General features: G+C 47.0%; 1 protein-coding gene across 1 annotated transcript; it reads right to left on the bottom strand.

Moving 5' to 3' along the window:
• On the bottom strand, nt 1-25,548 carry Klf9 (KLF transcription factor 9). The gene is made up of 2 exons (XM_021662214.2): nt 24,119-25,548; nt 1-3,441 (listed from the first exon to the last, which is right to left on the bottom strand). Exons 1-2 carry the CDS (start codon nt 24,621-24,623, stop codon nt 3,212-3,214), a joined length of 735 nt encoding a protein of 244 aa, XP_021517889.1. The 5' UTR covers nt 24,624-25,548; the 3' UTR covers nt 1-3,211.
• Nucleotides 25,549-27,327: the final 1,779 nt, after the last annotated feature.

Here is a 27,327-nt window from a genome sequence, read left to right as displayed (position 1 = left end):
TTTAATCTTAATCATTTATTATTTTTATTTGGACAACATATATACATATGTACAAAATACCTACGGTCAGAATCCTCTTTTATAATTTCATTTGATTTACAAAAAACGGGACAGCAAAATAACTTAGGTCACTAATACTGTACAAAAATAAAACTGATTAAACAGTTGTAAAGATCAGTATCTTACAGTGTTACAGACCATTCATCTGCTGTGAAAGAACATCTAACCTACCCAGAGTGATGAGTACTGTGCTAAATCTATCTGCAAACTGACAAACTAACTGGTTTCTGTAATTGTAACTACCAAATATAATTCTCAAAAGAAGCGTGACGTGGAGCTTAAAGCCAGGGTGTCATTCCACAATGGTGAAGGGCTTTCTTCTTCCCTAACCAAGGAGAGGAGAGATCTTAATTCTAAAACTAGTATATTTTCCATGAATGACAACTACTTACAGTATTAGATAAAACGGCTTCTCTTTCTTTTTTAAACACCTGCAATAGTCTTCCAAAAAATTCAGTTTGGTTAAAAAAGTAAACAAAAATTACTATCCTGCATTTGGATTTTTATAAGTTAAATCCATGGTCTTTTTAATATAAAAAGTAATTGTTTCATAGTTTTTAGTGTTCAATGAACTCTAGTAGTCCTATTTGAACCATATCTCCATGTAGTAAATCTAATTAGAATGCTGGTTCCTGTTTTGTGACATGGTAAAACAGGACTTATCACAAAGAATAAAAAGCCTTGAGTTTATACGTTACGTTACTATAACATATAAGAGAATATCAAATGTGTGTCTGTCAACAACCTGAAAAGGCAAGTAGCAACTCTTCCGGGAAGTAAATTGTGCATTTTTTTTTTTTAAAACAAGTTGCTGCATTTATATCCATCTAAGTGTTTGACAAAAGCCACATACAGATTTACTCCTGAAACAATAAAGATTGTCTTTCACTGACTTGACTTGGTTTTCCTTCATTTCTTTCTGTGAGGGAAAGCTGAGTTTATACAAGTTAGCAAGTTGCTAGGCAACGCCAAACTCCTCACTCACTAAAAGGCAGCGCGCAGAGGACCCTATGCATAGCCTTCCCATGAGCTCAGGAAGAAATAGGCAAGCCTAACCTATTTCATATGGAAGAACAGATGTCCTTAAAACTTATTTTGGACACAGAAATTAAAATTTGGTTTAAAATAAGCGTTTCAAAATCTGAAACAGAGGTAGAAAGTGTTCTTTATTTTTCCTGACATGTTTTCTCGTGAGAAAACACTTTCCTTTTTAGCTCATGGACTGCTCCCAGTCCCTAATGTTAAAAGCAGTTCTGATAGAACTACTGATACGACTACATTGGTTAAACAGAAAACACTGTGCTAGCGATGGCTGTTGTGTTGGAAGTCAGAGTCAGCTGTGCCCACTGGAGGAGCACCTGCTGCCGAGATGGAAGTGAGCATGTGCTGGGTGAAATGCGGAGCTTGTTGCAGGTGGGAACCCCGAGTTTACACACCATGTGCAGCACATGGAGAAACTAGGGGGCACCGTAGCTCCCTGTTTTAAATATCAGATAAAATCATCAGAAAGTGGTATTTCTGAAGGAAAAAATGTAAACATTTCCCCATGATCACTGCTGACTCCCCTCAATTGAGGTTTTTTTTTTTGTTTGTTTGTTTTTTAAACTATGAAAACTGAGTTTGCTTTTCTGGCCGTGTAAAAGCCAAAATTAAGTTTTCAGTAAATGGCATAGGATGGGTATAGTGGTTCAGGCCATTGTATAGACACCTGGATACGAGCTAAGTAGTGGTAGAGCTACTGATGCAGACAGTTGGTGACACGACGCTGTTCACCTGTGTTTCTCTGATCTGTGGTCACCAGAGAGGCCTGTTCTGTGGAGTCGCCTCTGAAATCACTGTGGTGTCTTCCCTAGATACTTAACTACTTACAGGGGCAAACTTTTTTTTTTTCGTATTTCAGCTCCCTTTCCTTTGATAAAACTCTTGCACCTCATAGTGGGAGTCTCGTAGGAACACAAGAAAAAGACCAAGACCCCTCCAACACCCCAAATGGGCATGTCCAGGCCTGGTGATGGCTCTACACCCATTTATCAGCTAACGCTGGACAGAGCTGAGTGCCTGCTCTGCGTCTTGGTGCCTCGAGTGTAACGCGATGGCATTATCTGAAAGGATGGGGAAAATTCAAACAGATTCATGACGTGAAAAATCGTTTGCTCATTTTTGTTTCTTTAAAACACTACCCCCCTCCTCCCCCTCCTCCTCAGCATGTTTTAGACCTTCTGCCCTCACATCTCTGCCATGGGTTCTCAGGGAAACGTGTATACTGTAAAAATAAGCAGAATATAACGTGGTGCCAAACACAACGTCGGCTTCTACCCTCAAAAGCGTGTATTTACCGTATTCACCCTTGGTTATTAGAAAATAAAAAAAAAAAAAGTGCAGTTTATGTTCAGATAGTACGATTCATACAAAGCAAGGTTTGAAAGTTCCGGACTTATCGTGACCTCTCGAAGGTCTGTCTTGATTAGTGTAAATTCTGACTCTGCTTATCGATTTGACTGTAAGTAACTTTTTGTTGCTGCTGTTTTCAAGTCTTTAGATGACAGATCATGCTGGAGTGGGTGTGCTCTTGCTTGCATAAAAGACAGCTGTGCTATGGAGGGCTGGTTTTTTTTTTTTTCTTTTTGTTTTCTTTTTTTAAATTTCAAACGTTAACATGATTCAAGAGAGTGGTTCTGCTAAACAAACTGAAGCACACTGGTCGTTACATTAAAAGAGAGGAAAACAATTCTGAGAGTCAGCAAGCATCGAGGATCCAGAGTCACTGTGGGGGGCCAGGGGTCAACTCACCCAGTCAGACGTATGTACACCACTGCGAATCTTCAAACTCCTATCCCCAGTCTTGGCCTTGCCCCCCTCCCCCCCACCCCCCAAAACAAAGGAGAAAATACCAAAAGCATCTGCCTGCCCCTCCGACAGTCAGAGACGGTTCCAAGTTGCCTCTGCGAGGAAACCATATGTTGACTTTGATCTTAGGCTACCATGTGCTTTTTGGAAACAGTACAGGGAGAGTATCAGAATATTGACCAAAGAGCAGTGACCTCCTGGGGTCAGCGCGCCTCTGCTGGGGCGTGTTTTCCATGTGTCCGTCTGTTTCCTGGGAGCTCTGTCCTTCTGGGACCATCTCTGCCTGGCTGCCATGGCAAACACCTCACAAGGGGCTGGCAAGAGCCTTTTTTGATCGCTTGATCATGCTGGGGTGGAACTCGGTGTGACGCCGGGCATGCTTGGTGAGGTGGTCACTCCTCATGAACCTCTTCTCACACAGCGGGCAGCGGAACTGCTTTTCACCAGTGTGGGTCCGGTAGTGGCGGGTCAGCTCATCCGAGCGGGAGAACTTTTTAAGGCAGTCTGGCCACGTGCAGGGAAAGGGCCGTTCACCTAAGAGAAGGGAATCAAGACAGAACACCGTTGAAAGGCATGTCAAAAGCATTCTGAGAGCCATCTGTGAGTGACAATCCCCACGACACAAAGGATAACCCCCTCATTGTGAGTTTTATGGACTCTGCTATATTTCTCAGCTCCCCCAAATTCTCAGTTGAAGTCCTAACCCTGCACACATCACAGAATGTGGCTGTAGAGTTGTCCCCCTATCCATGGGGTCCACTCATATCTGAATTCAACCCATCATGGATGAAAAAATATTTGAAAAGGAAAACATGTGCTGACTTTTTGTATTAGGTATTGTAAGCAATGTAGGCAACGTTCATTCCATGCAAACACTTGAATTTTTTAAAAATCATGACTACATGCACGTGCACACGGCATGTGTGCTTTGACACTCACATGGAGGTCAGAGGACAAGTCTGTGGAGTCAGGCCTCTTCTTCCACATTGACAGGGGCTCTGAGATTGAACTCAGGTCGCCAGACTCCCATGGCAAGGGCTACCTGTTCAACCATCTCACCACCCTATATGCTCACAATTTCTGCTCAGGACTTTCCACCTGACAATCCCGGCATGGAAAGGGGCTTGGTTCCCACACCGAGTCCTTAAAGAGGTAATGGGGATTAACTGAAGCCACTGGGTGGTGGACCTTCATCCCATGACTGGGCGTCCTTGTGAAAGAGGAACAGGGCAGGGGCATGAGACCACAGTAAGAAACGGCCACTATGCTGAGACCTCAGTGAGCATCCAGACTCCAAAAACTACTGTTGACCCAGCTAGAGCTTGTCTGTAGTCCCTCTGGCAGCTCCGGCGAACTAAGCAATGAGGAAATTGCCGAGACTGTCCTAAGCAGTATACACAGTGATCACTCAGAAGGTGGTCTTTCTTCTTCTTCTTCTTCTTCTTCTTCTTCTTCTTCTTCTTCTTCTCCTCTAATTTTACCCTATACAATTGTTGGTTTCATGAGATCTTCAGATCTTGCCAAAGGCCAAGCCCCTTGCTACATTTCCTAGCATTGTAAAGATGAAAGCAGAGGCCCAAGAGGCCACGCTCCCTCCCACAACAGCCATTTCCCTTAGACCTCCCCAGGACTGTAGCTACTTGGCATCTACCAGCAAAAGTCTGGCGACAGGAAGCCACTACCTGGGGAGGCAGCCTGGCAGTGCTTACGGATAAGCTGCACAGACTTCCGTTGCTGTGAATTGTGTGTCCTCCTGCAAAGCCACCTTCCAAGTCAGCTTGACTCGGGACTCAGCTATTACTGCTTACACTAGCCATCTCCTCCCCAGATGACACAAACCCAAAAGCTCCACGTTCCTCCCATTAAATTTGGCACATGTAGGGAATAGGGCTACCCAGCCACTATTCCACACATGGGGGCTATCGTACAGATGAGAAAATGGGAGTCTTGGAGGGTTAGGTTACTTACTGGGGAACATACAATTAAAAGAGCAGAGTCGTGAGCTCACTGTCTGATGTCAAGCCCCGGGATCCTAGCTGCTCTAGTGGGTCTTGAGGCCTTGGCACCCTTTCCACATGGCTCCTAGTTCTGACTGCTCTCCTTGGTTGAAGTCACACCATAATGCTGAGTCCCACTTGGAAGACATAGCATTAAAAGGTACCCATACACACACACACCAAGATGCCAGCAAGGGGGGTGGGATTATGTTATCATCCCAGAAGGACACATCCAGACACAAAAGCTGACTGCTCTGGGTAAGACAAGGAACCCCTCCCCCCAACTGTTCTTGCAAGTACCTGTCATTACCATGCTCTGGGACCACCTGCCTACCCCTTCACACTCTTCCAAGCACAGCCCAAACCAGCTGCGTCAGGTACACACGGGACACACAAAATGTTTCCACAAAATTCTCCAGACATGCCTTTCGTAGGTGTGAAGAGTGACCATTTTCTCACTTCTGTCCCAGGCTTGCTGGAAGCTGGAAAGGCACTGCAGAGGCTGGGAGCTGTCCAGCGGGATGCATCTGAGTCATTGGAAAGTCACCCTCTCTCCCTCCTTCACCTGCACCAATGAGATGCACAAATAATGGAGCCAGGCCAGCTGACTGTCCAGCCCTGGCAGGAATCAATACCTGTGGTGTTCTTTGTTCCATGCAGAGTCCAGATCTAACACTGCACAGCCTACTCATTCTTGGGGGGAACTCAACTGTGCCAAGCAGGGCTACGTGCAAACTTAGGGCTAAATCCTTATAGAGGGAATGTCGGAGCTAGCCACAGGATGAGAGCGGAGAACCAGGAGTGACACTGCACAGAGGGTTCCCGAGGACAGCCAGGAAGAAAAGGCAGCCAGCAAGCTTGCACAGAACAATCCAGCAAAGTCAGGGGCTGAAAAGTATTCCTCCTGCTGAACAAAAAGCATCTCACCCACTTCAACAGGTCTCTGAAATCCAGATGGTAATAACTGTCTATGACTGAGCTTCTTATGGCAAGGGAATATTCTATGTCACTTTTGTATTACTTATTATGCCCAGCATTTAGCGAATGCTCAGTACCAGTGGGGGATGGGCTCCAAGACCCCGACCCCCACATAGATACCATAATTTAAAGACTTCCAAGTCTCTTAAATAAAATTGTATATTTTATATTCTCATATTTCATAAGCTCGTTTTATATACTCTAAATGACCCCTAGGCTACTTATTTAAACAGCTGCTATATTTCATTGTTTAGGAACTAATGACAAGGAAAAAAGTCAATACATGTTTAGTAGAAACACATTTTTCTTGAATATTTTTTTATCTACACTTGATTGAATCAACTGACGTGGAACCCGCAGACACAGGGCCAGGTGTGTCACGGTGTGAGTGTGGTTGCGTGTGTGTGTTTTAACACCACTAATATTGATTAAAACCTTCTCAGAAGTTAGCTCACGGGAGCAGACTTCAAGACTATTCTAGAATTAGGTTGCGGCAGTCCTCTCTAACCCCAAAAATGTATCTGTAGGGAAACGTTTTTCTAAACAATGGAATATTAAAAATGTATTAAGGGAGAATAAAAATCAAGCTGGGCCTGGGATCCTGGAACCCAGGAGACTGAGGCGGAATAATGAGTTCACGGCAGCCTGGGCTACACAGTGTTAACCTTGCCTTTAAAAAATCATACACACATACACATACACACATTATATTATATATAAAAAGTGGGAAAAGATGACAGAATCCATAGAATAAACTGCAAGCAAAAGACAAAACTCTTGTTTTCTTACCCTTGGACCTCTATCCAAGGGTATCTATCTACTCCACGGTGCTCAGGAAAATGGTGAGAAGGCCTAAAATAAAGCTTTTGTCTTCCCAGAGTGAGGTGGCTTGGCAGTGTACCATATGGTCTGGCTTCCGCACTGGCACATGTACTTATTATGTAAGTCAACCGAGTCAGGATTCAGGGAAAAATGGACCCAAGGGCCACTCTGTAGACAGAGCTGCCAAGGAGAAAGGGGGCTTCTCTCATTGACAAGACGGCTTCACCAAAATATCGCAGTGGAAAGTGTCACAAAGGCTGGGTCAGATGAAGGGCACAGAAACACTCTTCGTGTTTACACTCTCATACAGAGCTTTTCAAGGGCACTTAGGGTTCATTTTCATGGGACTCCCTTCCAATCTAATTTATGGCTAGTCACCATTTGTTCCCATTGCTCCTAATCCAGGGGCTGTCGCTAGGGAGCTTCCTCATCCCTGAATGTTTTAGAGAAGAGAGAGAGGCTAGCGTCCAGTCTGTAAGTAGTTAACAAAGCAAGGTGCTGCTGTAAACACCAAGTTTGAATTTTTAAAAAATGTATAGTGTTCTGATTGCATGTATGCCTGTGTGCCAGTAGAGGGCACCAGACCACCATTGATGGTTGTGACCCACCATGTGGTTACTGGGAACTGAACTCAGGACCTCTTAGCCTGAAACCTTTGCACAGAAACCTGCTACTGTTTGCTCCTCTTCACCCCGGTGAGAATGTGCACACGACCTATTATGAGATGCATGATGATATGTGAATGGCAAACACAACGTGTCATTGACAAAATGCTACAAGATTCGCACCTAAGAAGGTGTAAAACAGAAGGCAAGCATGGTGGGCACACCTCTAACCCTGACTCTCAGGAGGCTGAGGCGGGTTTTCTATGAGATATACAAATACCCCATCTCAAAGAAAACAAAACAAAACCGAGAAGGAGGGGGAGACTGGAAAATCATGCAGAGAGGAGCATGAGGCTGAAGGGAACAGAGATCTTACTGAGAGAAGGGAAGACAGGTGGAGGAACTGTGACCTGCCATGTCACAATTCCACTCTGAGAGGAAACTAAGTCAGGCTCACACTTTCAGCACAGCGCAAGGTCAAAGGGCAACGGCCTACCTTCTTCATGGCACTGATGTCAAGGCAAGCATCAGTCAGTGAATCTTCTAACCCGACTGCAGTGTTTTAATGAGAGTTACCATTCTTGTGGGGGAAAAGCAAGATTGTGCTAAAGTTTTGTTTCTGGCCTTCTCTGGAAAACACACCCAGAGGCAATAACACAATAAACCCTGCCTTTCTGGAGCAGAGCTGCTAACAGCCTGAGTTTCTGAATTCTTATTATTTACATCGCACTCCCGCCTCTAGCAGCAGAAGCTAAGCACCTCTTTCTGACAGACTCTCAGAGTAGAAAATAAACTTGACCAAAAAAGCTACTGAACCTGGCACAGCATGAGTAACAGACGTGCTCTGTGGAGACAACCAGGTCTCTAAGAATGCTCCCAGTCAGGAGAGAGGCTGAGCCGTGCCTTCCAGCTATGGTCATGATGGCCAGCATTGTTTCTGAGAAGGAATTTCCTGGCTGCTAGCAAGTCAGTCCTAATGGACTGAATCTCAAATGCTCAGAAGCTCCTGTGTACAAGGCTTGGTCCCCAGCTGATGATGCAAATGAGAGGTGGCTGGTTGGATAGGAAATGGAGCCTCGCAGGAAAGAAAGCTAGGTCGTCTATGGCGCGTCCCTGGAGGGCATATTTGGATCCTGGCCTCTCTTCCCTCCCAGTTTCTCAGCTACCATGAGGTGAACATCCTCCATTATCCCACCCACACTTCAACCATGATGCAATGCCTCACAGGCTCAAAGAAAGAAACCCAGGCAAGAAACCATGGGCTGAAACCAAGGTAAACTTCCTCTTGATAAAAATCCTCTTGAAATTGACATATCTCTGGTATTTTGTCACAGTGATGGAAAGTGAACTAGCACAGTTATGGCAAATGTAGCTGGTTCTTATAGGGAAAGTCCTGAACGGGAGCTGAGACCCTATATGTGAGAAAAGAGAAGAACGCTTGGAAGTACCAAGCCTGCCTGTTAGATCCTCCCATGCAGGATCCCCTGAGTTCTCTGAGTCAAGGCCCACTGAGGTCTGAACCCAGAGTCAGAGAAGCCTTTGCCTTCAATCCTTCCTTCTTTCTCCCTGGCCTTTCTCACTTTCCTTCCTCAGCCAGAGAGGGCTCAAAGGAGGTCCAATTGTAATTGTGCCACATCATGGCTGCAAATCCAGAATCAAATGCTCTCATTGCTTCTGGCCAAGCAAAAAAGGCTTCTGTTTAAGAACAGAGCTCTACAGGTGTCAATCAAGAATCACACAGAAGCTGTGGAACACCTTTAATCCCAGCACTGGAGAAGGCAAGGCAAAGGCAGGAGGAGCACTGTGAGTTCAAGGCCAGCCTGATCTACAGGGTCCAGAACAGCCAAGGCTACACAGAGAAACCCTAACCCTGTCTTAGGGAGGGTTGGAAGGAAGAATCATAGCTTCCTGCAAGTATCTAAAATCAAGCAAGGCTCCTTCTTCAGGAAAAACAGGGCTTTTCTAACAGGAAAAAAAAAAACAAAAACACTAAAAAAGTCTATAGGAAAAAAACGATAATTTGGCATTAGAAAATGTTATTGCTTGTGCACTTACAGATGAATACCTCGAGAGATGCAAAACACTTCATAAAAATTAATATTCATCCCTAATAAAAGCTTTCAGGAAATCAGAAAGATAATTGTTCAGCAAGTTTAAATACAAATCTGAAACCTTCCTCCAGCAAGGTCAGCAGTAAATTAAAAGTCCAAAGCCTTCAGGAACACTTCCCCTGTCATTACATTGGGTCTCTCTCTGTTCAGGAAACTGGGGTGGATGCAGTTAGGTGAGGAAACAAGAGTGACTGTGGTCTGATTTGCAGATGATACACCTGATTGTAAAAAGTCAAGATGAATGGGCGGTTGTAGTAGAATTCCCATAGAAATTACAAGAGCAGTAGCCATGGCTTTGTTATGATCTGGTTGGGACAGACCTAAAAATGAGAGCTCAGGACCTTCACAAATTAACCAGAAGAATCAAAGAAAACACACGGTGTCGGGAATAACACGGCTTGGTGCAAACCCATCCATGACATTCACACACACTCTGTAAGGATTTCTTTTTCTTAAACTTGACGAGTTTCTGAAGTTCATTTGGAAGAATGAGTGTATGTCTGGCTTGCCAGGAAAACTCTGCAGAATGAGTATTTGCAAGGCTATTTATTGAAATGTGTTCTTAAAGCTACAATAATTAAGATTGTGAGCCACCAGCTCAGCAACAGAGCAGAACTGAAAACATACCCAAGAAACTACTGGGACTGAGTTCACGGTAAACCTAAGACGTGTCTGGGATTTTGAAGTGAAGTATTTCAAATCAGTGGCTATATATATACATTTTTTTCATCATTACAGCAATATGAGACAAAAAGTTAAATAAGCAACCCTACTTTACACTCTTTACTTAAATGAATTGTAAGTGGGCTTTCAAGGTATGAACTAAAGAAAATACAGATGAATGTTTTTGAATCATAGTGGGATACAGGAAGCAAAATTTAAGAACTTTTTTTCTCGGTTTTTTATTTTTGAGACAGGATCTCTCTCAGAGTAGTCTAGTCTGGCCTCAAATTCACCATCCCTCTCCTCAGAGTCTGCATGCAATATATATGTATGAAACTTTATACACATCGTAAAACTTTATGAAACTTAAGAACTTGGGCAACAAATTCATGCAATTATAGCATATAATAAATATTAAAAATCTATAATACAATTAGACACTTGCAAATCAAATAGCAGGGAGCTGGCAGGTTGGCCTACAACCAGGAAAAAAAGTGCTTCCTATGCAAGACTAGTCACCTGAGTTTGATCTCTAGAACTCAGTAAAAAAAAAAAAGACAGATACAACAGTGCACATCTGTGCCCCCAGCTTTCCCAGAAAGATGGCAGGAAAGACAAAAGAACCCCTCAGAGGCTGGAGGACCAGCCTGTCCACAGGCATGTAAAAGCATGCAGCATGCAGGAACAATGAAGGACTCTACCCCCAACATGTTGAAAGAAAAAAAACAACTCCTAAAAAATATCCTCTGACCCCCACGCACACACATACCACACACCACACTGAGAAAAGCTGGATAAGGGAGAGATGGTCTTCCCCATGGAAGAACAGAGCCAAACGGTCAACCCTGAAAACATACATACAAGTAACATTATACAGACTGCACATAGTATATACAGTTTACACATGTATATACATGTATATACATAATTTATACAGACACACACACACACACAACTAGTGATAAAAAAAAAAAGAGGTCATGAATTTGAAAAAAATAAGGATATGGGGGTTGAAGGGAGGAAAGGGAAGAAGAATTGTTTTAATTACAACATAATATCAAAAATCTTAATTAATAAATTTAAAAATATTAACAGTAGCCTAATGGCTGGGCATGTAGATCAGTAGCATACACAGCCTGACCTACAAATTGAGTCCAGGGCAGCCAGGACTGTTACACTGAGAAACCCTGTCTCAAAAAAACAAAACAAAACAAAAACACGCCCCACCCCCCCAAAAAAAAATCAAAAGAGGAAATGGAGAAAAGCTGTGGGTGTGTCTCACTTGGTACCTGCTGGCCTAACACGTGAAGCCTAGGGTTTGACCTCCAGAACCACATAAACCAGGCATGGTGGTCCGGGCTTGTCCTTGAAGCTCTTAGGAGATGGAGGCAGGAAGGTCAGAAGTCCAGGCTCACCTTGATAGTGAGATCTAGAGAGCTTGAGGTCAGCAGAAGCAGAAGAGGAGCAGGCACCCCCATTCTCCAGAGCTCTCATGCACAGATTGCGATAAATACATAGATAGAATGCTATCTAATATTTAAGAGATAGGTTTGGTGACACCAGTGCCCCCTAGAAGTTATTTAGCAGGCTAGAACAGGGTGCTTACAAATCCAAAGCCAGTCTGGTTTACAAAGTTCAAGGCCTAACTGAGCTTTGTGAAGACTTTGCTTCAAAAGCCAACAAATGTTTTTGTGTAAATATACAAATTTACTGAAAACACTGATGCATTCCAGCTTAAATTAATCCACAGATTATCAAAGAGTATTCCAAGGCTGGTTGTGGTGGCACAGGCCTATAAATCAGCATTTGTGTAGCTGGGACTCAAGTACGGAGAGTGTAGGCCAGTCTAGGCCACATAGATGGATCCTAGAGTCTAAGGACAGTCTATACTATGAACTCCATGACAACCAGGGTTATGAGACGAGCCCCTGTCTTGAAACCAATGTGCTCTGTGGGAGCAGAGATGTGTACTTTCTATGGAGAAACTAGTGGGTACTCTAGGTGTCTAAGACACAAAAAAAGAGGAAGTCACTGTTTCCTACTCCAACTCATTAGAAAGTGAAAACCTTTCAGGAGATACTTCTGTCTTCTCACTCTTCCCACGCCTCCTCTCTCCTCCTTTTTCCATTTACCACCTAGAAACGGCCCTAACAAGAATAGGCGAGAGAAAAGGCACCCCTCCTCCTGAGTGGTGTTACGCCCCGAATGAGCAGAGCCGTCCAACCACTGCCATCCTAGCTAGGCAGAGGGCCAGCCCAAGAACATGGCCTCAAGCGTGGTGCTGGATGTGGCTGGATCCCACGTGGACCTGCCCACATCCCTGGCTGTCTCTGCCACCTTCCTTCCACCCACCTTCCATCCACCTCCTGCTCTGCAGGAGGCAGGACAAGCAGAGCTGCCTCCATTCTCCAGCGTTCTCACATGCAAGCTCAACATTAGACGGTCTGTGAACTTTCCAGACTGATTCTTTCCTTCTATACACATCGTTTCCGTGAACACTGGACTCCAATATCAAGACAGGACAAGTCTTCCTGCTCACCAGAAGCCATACCCAAAAGATGTTCTGAATGAGCAAGGAGGATGCCTGGCAGCCTCTGAGTGAATAATCCTGTCCCCACAGCTCCCCACCCGCTCCACCTCTCTCCTGCAGCTTTTGCGGTTTCGCTCCTTTTCCATTTGGCTCTGTTGCTTTGATGTGTGCTGTTACTGCCCAGTCTCTGTGGGTATCTGTGGGAAGGAAATCAAGAGGAAGTGGGTGTGTCCCAGGCCATACTTCCCGCCAGCCATTTGGTATCTGCCTGCTACTTGCCGCTTGCAGGACCTTCACACACTCAATAGATCTGTGGGAAACACACAGACCTAGTGATACTGAGGAAAAATGGCAGACAAAACTAGTGGGCCCTCAGGTGCTCAGCAAAGTAGGAACTGTGTCTTGTGGCCTCGTCTCAGAAATTCTAACACTATTTTGGAGCAAAATATAAACCCCAAACAGATTTTTTTTTTTGAACACACGAAAGGTTTGCCTCTTGGTACACTAGAAGGCATTGTTTAGGTCAGCAACAGAATTTAGAGTGGAAAGCTGCTACCATGCAGCTTCTAACTGGTCAGGTTTCGGAAGCAGCCAGCTTAAGGGGCAGATGATTTGTCCAAGGACACTGCACAATGGTGCAGAACCACTGTGTGAGGAAAGAGCCAAGGCTTGAACTGAAAGCCGAGAGAACCTCTCACGGTGTGTGGGGGCGGCGCTGGTGAAGGTCTTCCCGGACCTTCTTTCCATATGCATTGCCTGGGGGGGCTGGGGGAGGGACTGTGTTCATTGTTAAGGAAGTTTATTGGACCCTCCCACCCCACCCCCCAACAGCTTTCAGTTTCTAAGTAACACCTTTTATAAATGTAGTGTACCAAATCAGGAGCTGCAGCGTACATCGCAAATTCCAACAGAGGCAGCTGAGGCAGAGTTCAAGGTCATCCTTGGTAGCCTAATAAATTTAAGACTAGCCTGAGCTACATAAAGCCTTGCCTCAATAAGCAAAACTCTATGCCCCTTAAGCTGGATTTGCCAGCCCTTCCAAGACCTTGGAGTACACGTGACCCCTGACCTCCGACGGCTCTGCTCATTCATCTCTGTGAAAAGTGCAGAAGCAACAGGCCTCAGCAGAGACTACTTGGAATTTTGATCTTTTCCTGGGCACAATGCCAGCCAGCACCTCGGAGGAAGCCCTATGGTCCATAGTGGGCTGGGCTGTTGAGTTATGAGGTATACACAGACCTTTTCTACCCACTTATTTTCTTTTTTCTTTGCTTTGCTTTTTACTTTTTTTTTCTTTTTTTTCTTTTTTTTTCTTTTTTTCCTTTCTGTGTAGTCCTGGCTGTTCTATCCTCCCTTTGTAGATAGACTAGGCTGGCCTCGAACTCACAGAGATCCACCTGCCTCTGAGTGCTGGGATTAAAGGCAGGCACCACCACCACCACTACCACCTGGCTTAACCTACTATGGGCTTGTGAGATCTGAACCGGGTCCACAGAACAGTATCCGCACAGATGCTAAAGGTCTCTAGGGAGCGCCAGATAGACCAGGAAATGCTCGAGAAAGCCTGCCATCGCCCAGCCTCAACAGATCCCAGATGAAGCTTATGGAAGCCCAGGCGAGGCAGGCCCCGCTTGAATGGCACCTGAGGGGCGGCACTGCTGTGGCCAAGTGGGTCATGCCTCTATGTAGACCTGGTTTTCCTCCCTTCCAACTGGATAGGTGCCACTGGAGGATGACAGTGTCCCAGTACGCAGGGCCTCACTCTTCAGCATAGGGTGTTAGTGAAGACGAGGCACATAGCCAGTGGAGACCACCAGGCTGCAGGAAGTCTTGCCGCGTGGGTGACCCTTCGTGATGCCAGAGCAGCAGATGAGCTTGCTATTTCATATCAGATATCACACAGGGAAAGGCAGACCAAGGACCCCAAGTTAGAGTAACTGCTGCTTTGAGTGTCACCCAAGAAAGACAATACAGTTCAATGCATTAATAAGCCATTTCTGTAATTCCAGCAACTAGGGGAGGCTGAGGCAGGGGATCACCTTGAGTTTGAGGCTGGTGTGGGCTAGAGAACATTGCCTTTTAAAAAAATGCACTGATCCTAAATTAGACAAGTGATTAAGAACCCCTACACTGCCAAGACAGAGCTTTCCTCCGGGGAGGGTGTACCTATTAGCTATGTCCACACTACTGGCTAGCTAGGCTGTGCTAGCTAAGGCCTAAAAGTGACAGATGGAACTACACCATCACTTGACCCCAGCTTCCCCTCTGGGGACCCTCCTCACATTGCTGGTATCAGGGCACGGCTAGGGTGACAGTCTTGCCCTACATAGGTCTCCATGAAAAAGCTTGAAACACTCATTCCTGCAGTAGAATGAGCTACAGATTCTGCTGGCGTAGTGTTCATCACTGGAAACTATGAAGGCCTGAGCGCTCCAAACATGAAGCAGCCCCACTGTCATGGCCTCACGGGATCTGGCCTGCTGGCCCAGGCTGACCTTGGATGCTCTCAGAAGTCATCCTTCCGCCTAACCCTTCCCAAGTGATCAGAGTAGAGGCCTGCGCTTCGTCGTGCCCAGCTTCATTCCGCCATTGTCTTTGAAGCTCTAATGCTATAAAGGTACGATGGAATTATGGCAGCCCGGGAATTTAAGTCACGTTGATGTGCTTTGTTTAAGCTCTATTTTCTGTTTCTTCTATTTATTGTGGTGTTTCTGCTGAGTACTGTGCACATTGAAAGGATTTTGGAATCTCAAGAGGAACCACTACATAAATGGCTTGTCTTTACACAGACCTTATTATCAAATAGCGCCTTGGATAATAAATGTTCACCTAGGCGTGATTCCATTTCCTTTCTCCGAGCACTGAAATGGACAGTCTGGGGTGAAGATCGTGTGAAAACAACCCCCTTAAGGTCACACCGTTACAGATAAGCTTGTCCCGTGTGAACCTTTCGTCTTGGTTCCCAGATCATCTTCCTCAGGAGGGCCTATGGGTGTCTGAGTACTTGTAAAACATATGCTGAAATCATCTGTTCTCTGCAAAGTCCTTTCTGCCCATTCACTTATGACCTATCTTTTCTGCTAAGCTCCAGAGAGCAGAGAAAATAAATGCTGCTCTTTGGTGCATGCTGCTTACAAAGCCTAAGAGGACATAGGTGTTCTATTTGCCTTGTCTGGCCTGTATTTCCTCTGTGGGTAAGAAACAGTGCACCTTGCTTCCCCCTGGAACCTGGCCTTCCTCTAAGTCCACGTAGTTCAGGAGCTGAGCCCACACCTTCAGAGGCCACTTTCTGAGCCACCTTCAGAGGCTTGAATTCAATGAGGCCCAGTCCTGCCGAAGTTACTGTTTTCATAAGTGACACACAATTTAAACTCAGCCATGGCTTACAGCCTGGGTCATTTGTCGGAATCATTAGGAATGGGAAGTAGCCTTTCTGTGGGGCTTTGCTGAATTGGCAGGAAGTGAGTCTGGTGTTGCTTGGCAGCCATTTTAGGACCATTCAGAGACAGCCTGCTCATGAATGAAGCCAGAGCCCGCAACAGGGTGGCAAAGCTATACAGGGAAGGGACAATGAATGCCTGCCTCCAGCAACACATGAACCTGGAAGTCAACTTTTTAATTCATTTTTTAAAGTTTTGCTAAGTAGCCTGGGTTGGCCTCTCACTGGTGGCAATCATTTAATGCCTAAGCCTATCAAGTGTTGGGATTATAGGTGTGAGACACCACACCCAGCTTGGAGTGCTGTTTTCTATTAAGCAAGTCCAAGTCTGGACTTACTTGTTTGCAACCTACTTATGGATCAAAACCCCAGACCGTGCCAGGTGCAGTGGCCCTGGTTTATAATCTCAGCACTCTGGAAGCTGAGGCAGCAAGAGCAGGAGTTTGAAGGCAACCTGGATGGCATAGTTTCAGGTTGTCCTGAGATACAAGCCAGACCCTGGTGCAAAAAAGGAAAGGTAAACAAAACAAAAGCAAATTGAAACAATAATGACAAATTAGGCTTTTTCTCCAGTTGGAAGGAAACAGTTCTGGGTGACATTGTTAGAGTTATTTCTGTTGGCTTTCCTAACCAAGTCTCATGAAAACCATCTTTACATCAGAGCTGGGACACAAAGAAGACAGGCCAAGATGCTGGCTTTAAGGCCAAACCCAAAAATGCTGTAAGAATAAACACAGAATCTCTTCTTACTGGGAAAAAGCCCTTCAACAGCCCTCACATACAACTCTCAGACCTAGAAACAGTAGAAATATTCCAGCATAACCTTGGAATAGATTAAGTAGCTAGTAACAAGAAAAATCAGCACATTTCTATCTCATGGGATTGATGTTTAAATGTGACATATGTAAGCCACTTGGCTCTGGCCCTGCCACATACTATATGTTCAATAAGACAGCACTCACAAAGTCACATTAGCCGTCAGCATTTAACACCCTTTCACTTGTAACAGGTGCTCAGTATCATCTAATAACCCTGGGTCCACTGAGAATTTTAAACAAACATTTAAGACTCTCACAGGCTTCTGGGATATATGGACAGAGTATTCATTTTTAACTGTTAACATGTGAAATCTTTTAAATGCCTCATTTGAAAATTGGCCTCATAACTTCATGAATATATAAATTATGGAACTCCATTTTACAGGAGAGAAACCTGAGGTTCAGGGAGATGAAAGCTTTGCCTGAGTCCTTGTGATGAGTGAGTGGGTTTACGAGCAAGCAGAGTATGCTAAATAAAGGTCCACGCTCCCATCATGGTAGCCCGGCCTCCATGTTGATGATAAAGGCTCTTCTGAAAGCCCCTTACTTTCTAGCCCCTCAGAGCGCACTAGTCTGACGGGCCAGGGCCTCTTCACTAACTGCAATCTTAGCAGAGCTGGCTCCCAGAAAGGGCAGATGGCTCCCACCTTTCACCCATTTTTTCTGAGCAACAACGACCCATAATTCTTTTTATTCTAAACTGTCTGGAGAAATGGCTCAGTGGTTAGGGGTACTCACCGCTCCTCCCGAGGACCTTAGTTTGGTTCCCAGCACCCACATCAAGTTGCTCACAGCATCTGTGTGACTCCCTCTCCAAGGAATTGGATACACGTGGCCTCTGTCTGTACCTGTACTCCTGTGCACATAGCCGCAGATACACATGTTCTATCATCGCCAGTTAGCTTTTGGACCTTTGTCCCTGCCTACCCAGTGGCTCCCACTGGTCAGAGACTCCCAGAGGCATTCACCCACCTCCACAAAGAGGGAGGTTCCAAAACCTATCTAAACTTCACTAAAGACAAAACACTGCACTGCCTGCATTTCAAAACCGGGCTATTAATTTCCTATGGTATAAGCTCCCATGGTTTTAACCTACTTAAACACTGTCTTCACTTTTTCAAAGGACATAGTGTGGTCAGTCAGGGATGAATTCCACTCTCCTGTTCATGATCGTGGTCATTCTCAATCTCATTTCAAAAATAACTGCAGGGGCCTGAGGATATAGTGCTTTGGTCTCCTGCCTATCACACAGAAGGTACAGGTTCCATCCCAACTGCAGAAAATACATTCATTCACTCAGAGACCACAGGTCTGGGCTTGGTTGATGAGCCTGGAGACCTTTGGATTCCAGGTCCTGATTCTCACCACAGGCGTTCAGTATACCTGGGAGAAGTTGGTAGCTACAACTGAGAAAAAAAGTGAGCTTGAAGGCACACCTTACTTACAAACGTGTATGTTTAGGTATAAGTGAAAATGAATGTCCAGAAAGACCCCAGAAATGAAAAAACTCTTCCCTTCCTAGCAGGGGACTCCATTCTCCTCAATATTAATGTTAGTCCAAGACTTGCTAAGGAAGCTGCTTGAAGCCAAGACAAGACAAACACTAACTCTTGATCTTAATGTACCAAACCGGTATTAAATTTCCAGGAGCCTTCCAGGAAGGGAGAGCAAGGACACTCCCTGAGCTCTGCCTGGGGCTGCTTCAGGAAGTGGAGTTGGCTGGTAACAAAGGGGCAGAGGCCGGGCCTCTCCACCAAGCCCTTTTACCTGACTAATGCCCCTAAGCAGCATTTTAGGCACAGATTTAAAACAACAATAAAAATAAAACCTTGTTAATCACAGAGTTAAAACCTCAGGATCTCACAGTGGAGGGAGAACTGAGCACTCATAGAAGCTGGAAGCCACAGGCTTTCACATTTTCTAGCAAAAACTGCAGGCACTAGAAGATTCCAGAAGCTCAGAGTCACATGCTAGCGAAGGCAAGAAAGCTTTTGTGTCCAGGCAGTGGGCCTTCAAATCTCCCAAGTTCCTCCAAATGCTTCTGCAGAACAAGCCCATCTCAGAGGGTGGGTGGGCATAGGCTCTTTTATAGACAAAATGATGGATGAGATGACCTTTCAAGGTCATTTCCAACCTTCAAGTTCATTCTTTTTAGACCAAAAAATACTGCCGCCAAGTACTCTGAGTTAGGCCTAGGCCTGTGACTAACTTCCAACAAAAAGTGGGGCGGACTCGGAGCCAGGATTACCCAAGACCACTGCTGGGAGGATCTCTCTTTCCCTTTTTAACATCAGTGAGGTTTTTTTTTCTCTCTCTCTCTCTCTCTCCTCCTTTTTGCCTTTCCTTTTTGCGTGTGTTGCATAGAAACAGAAAGTGCCTTTGTACCAATTACTAGGCATTAATTTACGCTCCTCCGTGGGCGCTGCACTTGCTGAAAAAACACTATGGGAAGGGTGGGAGGGTGATGTGGGGGAGGTTTCTAGCTGTAAGCTTTTCCCCAACCCTGAGAATAGATAAGGCAAGAGAGAGAAAATAAAAACCAGCCTAAGAAACACAACAAGCCTGGGTGGGTTTTTTTTTTTCCAATACCAACAATGCTAATGATCGGAAGGCATCCAGAAACCAAGCTGATGAGTTGGAAACCAGGCTCCAAGCAGAGCTAGCCCTGTGGTTTTAGGGGCTGCTGAAAGAGGGCTCAGAAATAATCTGCCCGCTTTTCCTCTCAATGAGCTTATTAAGGGAAGATCGTTGTCAGCCACTTTCCCAGTATGGCCTAGGATGTTTCTCCCTGGGAAGTTCACTTTGGGAGTTTCCCACAGACACTGCAGAATGACTGCTTCTTGGGATAAGCATCAACAACTGAGAAGGGAATGGAGTCCAAGAGTCCACGCCCCTTCTGTCGTGGCATTGTGTCTGAAGGCAATGGGGTGCTACCATCCAGAGAGCTCTGCTTCCTCTGGTGCCTCCCTCCTCCAACCCTCAGCCCACTCGCACTCCACTGGGAGGGAAACCAGGGAAACAACCACCACGTGCTTTGTAATTGTACCCCATTTGCATTTCATGCTGTGAAGCAGGGATCCTTGCCAGCTTCAGAAGCTCCCAAGGCCACCCTGCTTTTTTCAGTGCTGGGGCAGAGAAATGGTCCAACTCAGAGATGAAGGCGTCCTCACTCCTTCATTCAACTGGTCCTTCTCTTCAAGACTAGGAACAAACAAGAGCCACCAGCGTGGGCCTCCATGTCTAGGGGAGATTCCAACTAACAACCGAAGGCCACTTTGCCCTGGACCTAAGAAAAGAGCACCTTGACTGGAAATCACAAGCAAACCATCAAGAACCTAAGAAACGCAGGAAACCTCCTCCTCTCTCTTTCTCTGTGTAGCCCTGGCTGTCCTAGACTGGATTTGTAGAGCAGACTGGCCTCAAACTCACAGAGATCCAGCCTGCCTCCGCCTCCCAGTGTGCTGGGATTAGAGGCGTGCGCCACCATGCTCATCTTGGAAACCATCTTCTCAATGGGAAGCCAGAAGTGGCCCTGGGCTGGCTTCTGTACTCACTTGAAAGTGGATCTAGACATTCTCACTGGGTAGGTTAACATTATCCCCAAGTGGGAAAAAAAACTTTTTTTTTTTTTTGATAAATGAAAACAATCTTAGGTATGAAGGATGATCCGTGGCCTTCTAAAGGGGTGCAATCCATAAGTAGCTCTATAATCCATTCTCCCTATGTTAAGACACCATAGGGTATACGGGTATTTGTAGAAAAAATATAATCACAAGTCTCCTTAGGGGACATACAATGGGAGAAAGTGGAGAAACAATTCCACAGGCAAGTCCCTCCCTCCCCACTCAGTCGGGTTTAGCTGTAAACACTTTTAGGAAGGATGCAGTTTATGACATACTATCCCATTAGCACTGTGGGAAGCTGCGTGGAAAGAAAAGGGCAAGGAGCACACCTCCTTAACCACCAGGACACTGGCTTCCTTGTACTCCTAAAAAGAGAAAAGAGTGATAAAACGACCAGGTGGCAACAATACAGCCACTAAGGCCTCACAGTCTAGAGCTTGAAGTCACAGTCAGAGCTGGCTCTAGCCCTGATATCCAGACTGCCCTTTTGTTTGGGTGCTAAGAACAGAACCCAGGTCCTTGGGCATGCTAAGCACATCTTTTGCCACTGAGTACCTCTAGTCCCTTTAAGTGACTTCACATCACACTTATTGTTTGAGACCATGTCTCACTATATAACCTTGGCTGGCCGTAGCTTGCTACCTAGACCAGGCTGGCCTCGAACTCCCAGAGATCCATCCACCTGCTAGAATTAAAGGCATGTGCTACCACATCTGGTCATATCACATTTCTAATAACATTAGACTCTTCTTGACCAAACCAGTGACTCCGAAGCTACAGAGAATAGTTAAAGAGCTTTGGGTGCCTGGAAGCTAACTTTTTCACCTGAGCGAGAATTGACCAGGATGGACATTCTGAGGGGAACCAAAGACTCTATTCCGATACTGGAGGAAGGCTTTGCTATGGATGCTCTGCCCTACAGTCTGAGTGCCCAAAGAAAAAGCGTAAAGCTGGTGTACGTGTGTGTCTGTAACCTCAACATTTGGGAAGTGGGGGGAAAGGAGCAGGAGCATCTCAAATTCAAGTTCAGCTTAGCTATATAACAAGACACTGATCTCCAAAAACCAAAAATAAATAAAGGAGGTCCACCCGATACAAAACAGTTCAAACCAATTGTTGCTAGGCAAGAATCCGGGCCCATTATTCGTCAGATCTTCTGATTTTTCCAGAGAAGCTAGAAGTCTGGATTTATGCCAGATTCCTGATTTTTAGATGCTGGTAACTAATGAAATTTTTATAAACTCTGTGCTGTCCACAGCAAACAAATCTGCAAAGCAAATTCTGCAGCAGGAGTCCAGTTTGCAAACCCCAAATCACAAAGACCAGCTGGAAGGTCTCAGGAAAGAGACAGGTAAAACTGGAGCCTAGTTCAGCCTCTTCCACCGTGTCCTTCCTCAGGACATCATGGAAGGAGCTCCACTTTTTAAATAATAATAGTAAAAAAAGATTCTGAAATGATTCAACTTCTAAAGCTGCTTGGCTGTGGAAGCAGAGCTGTACAAGACTCTATAAGGAAGTGAGCAAGCAGGAGGGATTCTCCAGGGAATGTGTGGAGCCGAGCTGAACATGGGGGTGTGGCAGGCATTTCAGCTCTTAGGTTTTCACGGAATGCAGCCGATCCATGGCTGTCTCCAAGCACCTTCTGGATTTAAGAACCAGCTGAAAAAAAGAGAAAACTCAGGAAGCTGCCCCACCCAACCATGATCTAACCTGAAGCTGAGAAGCCAAGTGCCTGAAACTCAACTGAGCGTGTGCCTCCTCACCAGTACACTTTGGGCAATATCTGTGGAGGCTGGCTGGGGTTTTGTTTGTTTGTTTGTCCACACTGGCAGGACTGAGAGTCCTTCCCCCTATCCCCATCCCCCCAAACATAAATAAGACACCTACGATCACCACACCACTAGAGCCAAAAGAACGACTGCAGCATTTAAAACGGGAAGAACATCTATTTCATTTCCTTTTCCACTCTGATCTGTGTGAAAGGTTCTCCTGAAACAGCTGAGCTGACGTGCCTTATGGAGAATTAAAGAGCAGCACGCATGCACGCACACATGAGCAGCCATTTCTATAAAATGCCCGAGAAAAGCACTCAGCCGAAATGGCCCAGAATTTCTGGGTGTCTACTGCTGAGCCACAGAGGCACTGCGGGCCTTTTCACTTGCACCACTGGGCAAGCCCTCCTGAAGGAGAAAATGCCTTTGCTCAAGGTGGCAGTGGGTGTCCATGGGAGCCACTGAACTTTGGGAACATGGCTGACACGGCCAGGCCCGCCCAACAGCTGTGGTGAGTAACACGCTGAGTTAATGTACCACTGTTCACCTCCCAGAGCCCTGCTAAAGGTCACGCCCCCCGCTGAGGGTACAGGCCTAACTGCCTTACAGGTGCAAACTCTCAAAGGTGCTGTTTCATATGGAAACCTAGATGTGAACCCCGGACAGCAAATGGTTTTTCATTATCACTCGGAAATTTAGATTTATTCTGGTGCTGGCAGCCACCTCCAAGAGGTTCGCTTTCCAAAGGAAATAAATCGGAGAGGTGGTTACATAGTCTTAGGCAAGCAGAACCGAAAATTCCAACAAGAATTTGAAACCGATGGCTCAGGATCTCTTCTACAAAATATCAAACCCCTGACGCCAAAAACCTCAACACCTTTGCACACAAAGCCGACAACCTCATAAGCATGATGTCTCAGGATACCTGATAATTAGAGCAGTTACAACCGACCCTTCCCTAGCTGACCAGACAGGGCTCGTCCGTATGTGAAGGCTTTCCAACTTTTCCTGCTTGTGTTTAACTAGAACCACCAGGGCCAGCTGACCCAGGTCCCACTAAGTCCCTAAAGCCCATTCCTCACAGCAAGCGTCCTCACAACCACGATGATGTGTGTTCTTTCGCCTACAGCTAGCCTAAGCGCCCAACATTCATCCCCGAGACCTTGAACTCCAGCAAGGACCACACCTCTCTACTTAGGCTTCAGGCGTGCGACCAAATAAGTCACATGGGAACAGATCAGCACTGAATCACGCTCCTTAGGAAAGCTAACTAGTCAAGAAGTTAACCCACCAACCATCCCCTCATCAGTCTCCCCCTGCAGCCTCAAGCAGTTTTATTTTAAACCTCTCAGGGGACTCTTGGCCAAATTTAAAGCCACCTTGGCAAGCCCTGAAAAGTAGCAGCCATCCAGCTAAACGAGTCCTTAGTCATCCCTGAAAGGATTCACGCCGAGTGAGGCTTCCCCTCCCGTGCCGCGACCCCTCCTCGGCAACCCCACCAGGGAACGGAATAAAAGCTGCGCCATCTAACTGCCCGCCGCCGGCGTCTCCCTTAGGTGGGGCGGCCCCGCAGCGGCGGGGTGCGGAGTCCCGGGGGCGGGGCGGGCAGGGGAGGGGCGGGCCCGCTCCAGGTCGAGCCACTCAAGCCACTCGCTCAGCCCTGCAGTTTGGGGCTCCGGGTGGCTCCCCTAAAGGTTGGGGCCAAGTAAGGAGAGAGTGCGAGAGTTAAACAGCATCTTCTCCAAAACGTTCGCAGCCTCTAGGCCGAGTGCGGTGTCCTGGGCGCCCAGGAACGCTGACCGGACAAAGGTTAGCTAAGCCCGGAGCGGGGAGAGAAAGGCGACGCCGCTAACCTGTATGCACTCTGTAATGGGCTTTAAGATGGGAGGATTTTCCATAGACTTTCCCACAGCCACTGTAGGGGCACTTGTGCCTCTTTTCGGAGGCGTGTTTCCCCTTCGAAGCCACTCCAGAGTGGAGGAGGGAGAGCGGGCTGGGCGCGCTGCCAGAATCCTGTCTCTCCTCCGGGCTGTGGGAAGGACTCGACCCAGATTCGGTGGTCACGTCGCTGTCGGATCCCATATCCTCATCGGGACTCTCCAGACTGTCGCTGCACACCGAGGGGGTCTGGATGGGTCGGTACTTGTTCAGGTCCAACAAGCTCTTGGCGATGGTGACCAGCGTGCAATAATCCTTCCAGGTGTCCCCCGGGTCACCGTGTTCCTTGGTCACCTCGCGCTCAGGGAGTCGCAGCCGCTCGGCGTCCGGAGCGTCCCCATGCTCCGGCACCGCGGCGCGGTTGGAGATGGAAACCAGACACTGGGCAGCCACGAAGTCCATGTAGGCGGCCGCGGACATGGTGCGGGCGACGGCAGCCCGAGCGGTGCGACCAAACTTGACGGTGGCTGCGGAGGTTCGGCTCGCCCTGCCCTGGTCTCGGACGACGAGCGCGGTGCGGCGCGGCCGAGGGGGCGGGGGCGCGGGAGCTTGCGACTCGCGGGAGCGCCGAGGCGACCTCAGCCCCTCATCTTTACGTAACCGGCAGCGCCTCCGCACGCAGCAGCCGCGGCCGGCTCCGCCGCTGTCGCCGCCGCCCTGCCCGGCGCCCCGCGCGATCCCCCGACGGGCGCGCCCTCCTCCTTAGCCGGCTCCTTGGAGAGATGCCACACGTGGCGGTCGCAAGTTTATTCGACTGCAAACCCGTCCGAGTCGCGGGGAGAGGCAAACTGCGAGCCAGGCGCACGCCCTGGACCGCCTCGGCCGCCGGATGGATGCCCCGGGTGATCAGCCGAGCACGCGGACGCCGGGGGCGGGGGCCGAGCGGGGCGCCGCGCCTAGGAGACACTTCTTCCCGCGTCCGCCGACGGACGCCGAGCCCCGGGTCCTGCCGCGCCGCGCCGCTCCGGCATTCTCCGGCTCAGTAACAATTTCGCAGAATCCCATCACGTCACAATCCAGGCCCCCTCCAATTGGCCAGTGGGGAGGGTGATTCAACTCTGTTTACTTTCTCCCCCTGCCAGTCAGAAGGGCCCTTCGGTGGAGAGGTGCGCCTAGAACTACGGCGCGCGGCCAATCCGACCGTTTCGTTCCGCCGCCGCGTGCTGCCCCTCCAGCCCCGAGCGCTGACATTTAAAAGGGAAACGAGTCCGAGCCGGGCGACCGGCGGCTGCGCATCTCCGCGGATGCCTCCCAGACCGCGCGCGCGCCCACGCCTCCCGGCCCACGAGCCAGCTGGCGTGGCTTGGGGACGCATCTCCCCTAGGCAATTACACCCGTCCCTAGGGACGGAACAGAACTTCAGTTTTGGGTTCCCTGCCCTCAAACAGTTAAGTGGCTTCCTGCAAACGCTACAGTCCCAGCAACCAGCCTTCCAATCAAAAGTAAGTTGGTTGATGTCACTGGCATTGGCTCAGCCAATCAGAAGGGCGTTCCGAAAGCCAGCTCTCGACACTTGTAAACCTGCGGAGTTGTAGTGAAGCCGGACAGATCTTTACATATTGTGTTGCTGATGGAAACCCTGAAATAGGCAGATGGGAGGACCAAGCGATTAATAAGTGCAGCGTGAATCTATAATTTTAAACAAACCCTCAATATGGCAGGCCACTTTGTCCAAGGACAAACGCGGATGAGGCAGGATCCATTCGATCTTGTTTGGAATGCAGCGCTTTAAAAGTGTTTAAAAGTTCTCCCCACCACACACACACACACACACACACACACACACACACACACACACACACACACACACTAACTGAGAAATCCATCTAAACATTCACAGCTAGCAAAAGATCTGGCTCAATATTCAGTGGCCCTTGCACAGAAGCGCCACCATCTTGGTATTTTGCTATACCTCAAGGTTCCTACCCTTTGGAATCATTTATTCTCTAAATTAACTGTCTTAACCCATAAACCGCTTAACTTTTAAAAATCCTTTTCTTCTCCGGGACTCCTCCCAATTCCTGCAGGGCACATTTCCTTCTCATTGCTTTACAAAAGTGGAGGACAAGTCTTGTCTATCTTATCAGGTAGATAATGTCGGAACTCAATAGAAACCACCGGGTCCCTGACTCGGCGTTAGAAGAACCACCACCACCCCGGTGAAATATTAACTGTGTTAAACAGATTCTTAAGAACTGGAACCAGCCAGACATCCTTAACAACTGAATCTTGTGGCATTACTTAGTCAACAATTAGTGTGGGTTTGGGAGTCTGATTAACTCAGTGTGCTGCTCCCTGTGATGAATGCTGGAATTGTTTTCCATTTTGATAATTGAGCAAAAAATCTAGGGCCACTATCCTGAGCAGGGGCATACTGTCAGTACTGTTGATTAAAAAAAATCCATCCACTTCTGAGTATGAAAGGCTCTCTGTGAGATATATGTACTTCACAAGATGTTCCCTGACCCCCTACTAGTGATTAACCTTTTAAGGTTTTAGATGCTTCCAGCAGGTTCTTTGCGATCTCAGAAGGACCCTTCCAGTTTGAAGGTTAGGGTGAATTATCTTGACTTTTAAAGTTGTACAGGAAACACACCACACAAGGTCATTTTCTGGGGAACAGAGCATGTAGACAGTAGGTGCTGACCCATAGAGAATTACCAGCACCATCACATCAGTATCCAGCCTCATGAGATCGCCAGAGGACTTCCTCTGTGCCAGGCCCAGGCCCAAAGACCTATGAGCACCCTTAAAACAACCGTGTGAGGTAAGTATAAGAATAGCATAGTATGTAACAGAGAAGCCATCTTGGAAACAACAGAGAAGCCATCTTGGAAATTTTGCATTCTAATAACCTTAATTTCAGGAAAGAATTCACTGGCCCTGATGGTGCACACCTCAAGTCCCAGAACTTAGGAGGCTGAGGCTGAAGGATGGAGCATCTGAGGAGGCCAGCCTGGGGGTAGCCCAGGCTACAGAGTGAGATCCTGTCTCTAGAAAAATAAAAAAAAAAAAAAAGAGGAAGGGAAGAAGAAAAAAAAAAAAAGGGAAGGATTGATTCTGCTCAGATCTTTTCTTTCTAGAATAAAGTCTGTCCCTAGGATACATGATTCTATAGAAGTTT

This window comes from Meriones unguiculatus, chromosome 1, assembly GCF_030254825.1.
Source record: "Meriones unguiculatus strain TT.TT164.6M chromosome 1, Bangor_MerUng_6.1, whole genome shotgun sequence".
Classification (NCBI taxonomy): Eukaryota; Metazoa; Chordata; class Mammalia; order Rodentia; family Muridae; genus Meriones; species Meriones unguiculatus.
This window is presented reverse-complemented; position numbering and strand designations above follow the sequence as displayed.

Coding starts and splice junctions, on each gene's coding strand:
- Klf9 (XM_021662214.2), bottom strand. CDS start 24,623: ATGTCCGCGGCCGCCTACATGGACTTCGTGGCTGCCCAGTGTCTGGTT. Junction 3,442..24,118: donor CCATTACAGAGTGCATACAG/GTTAGCGGCGTC, acceptor CCCTTCTCTTAG/GTGAACGGCCCTTTCCCTGC.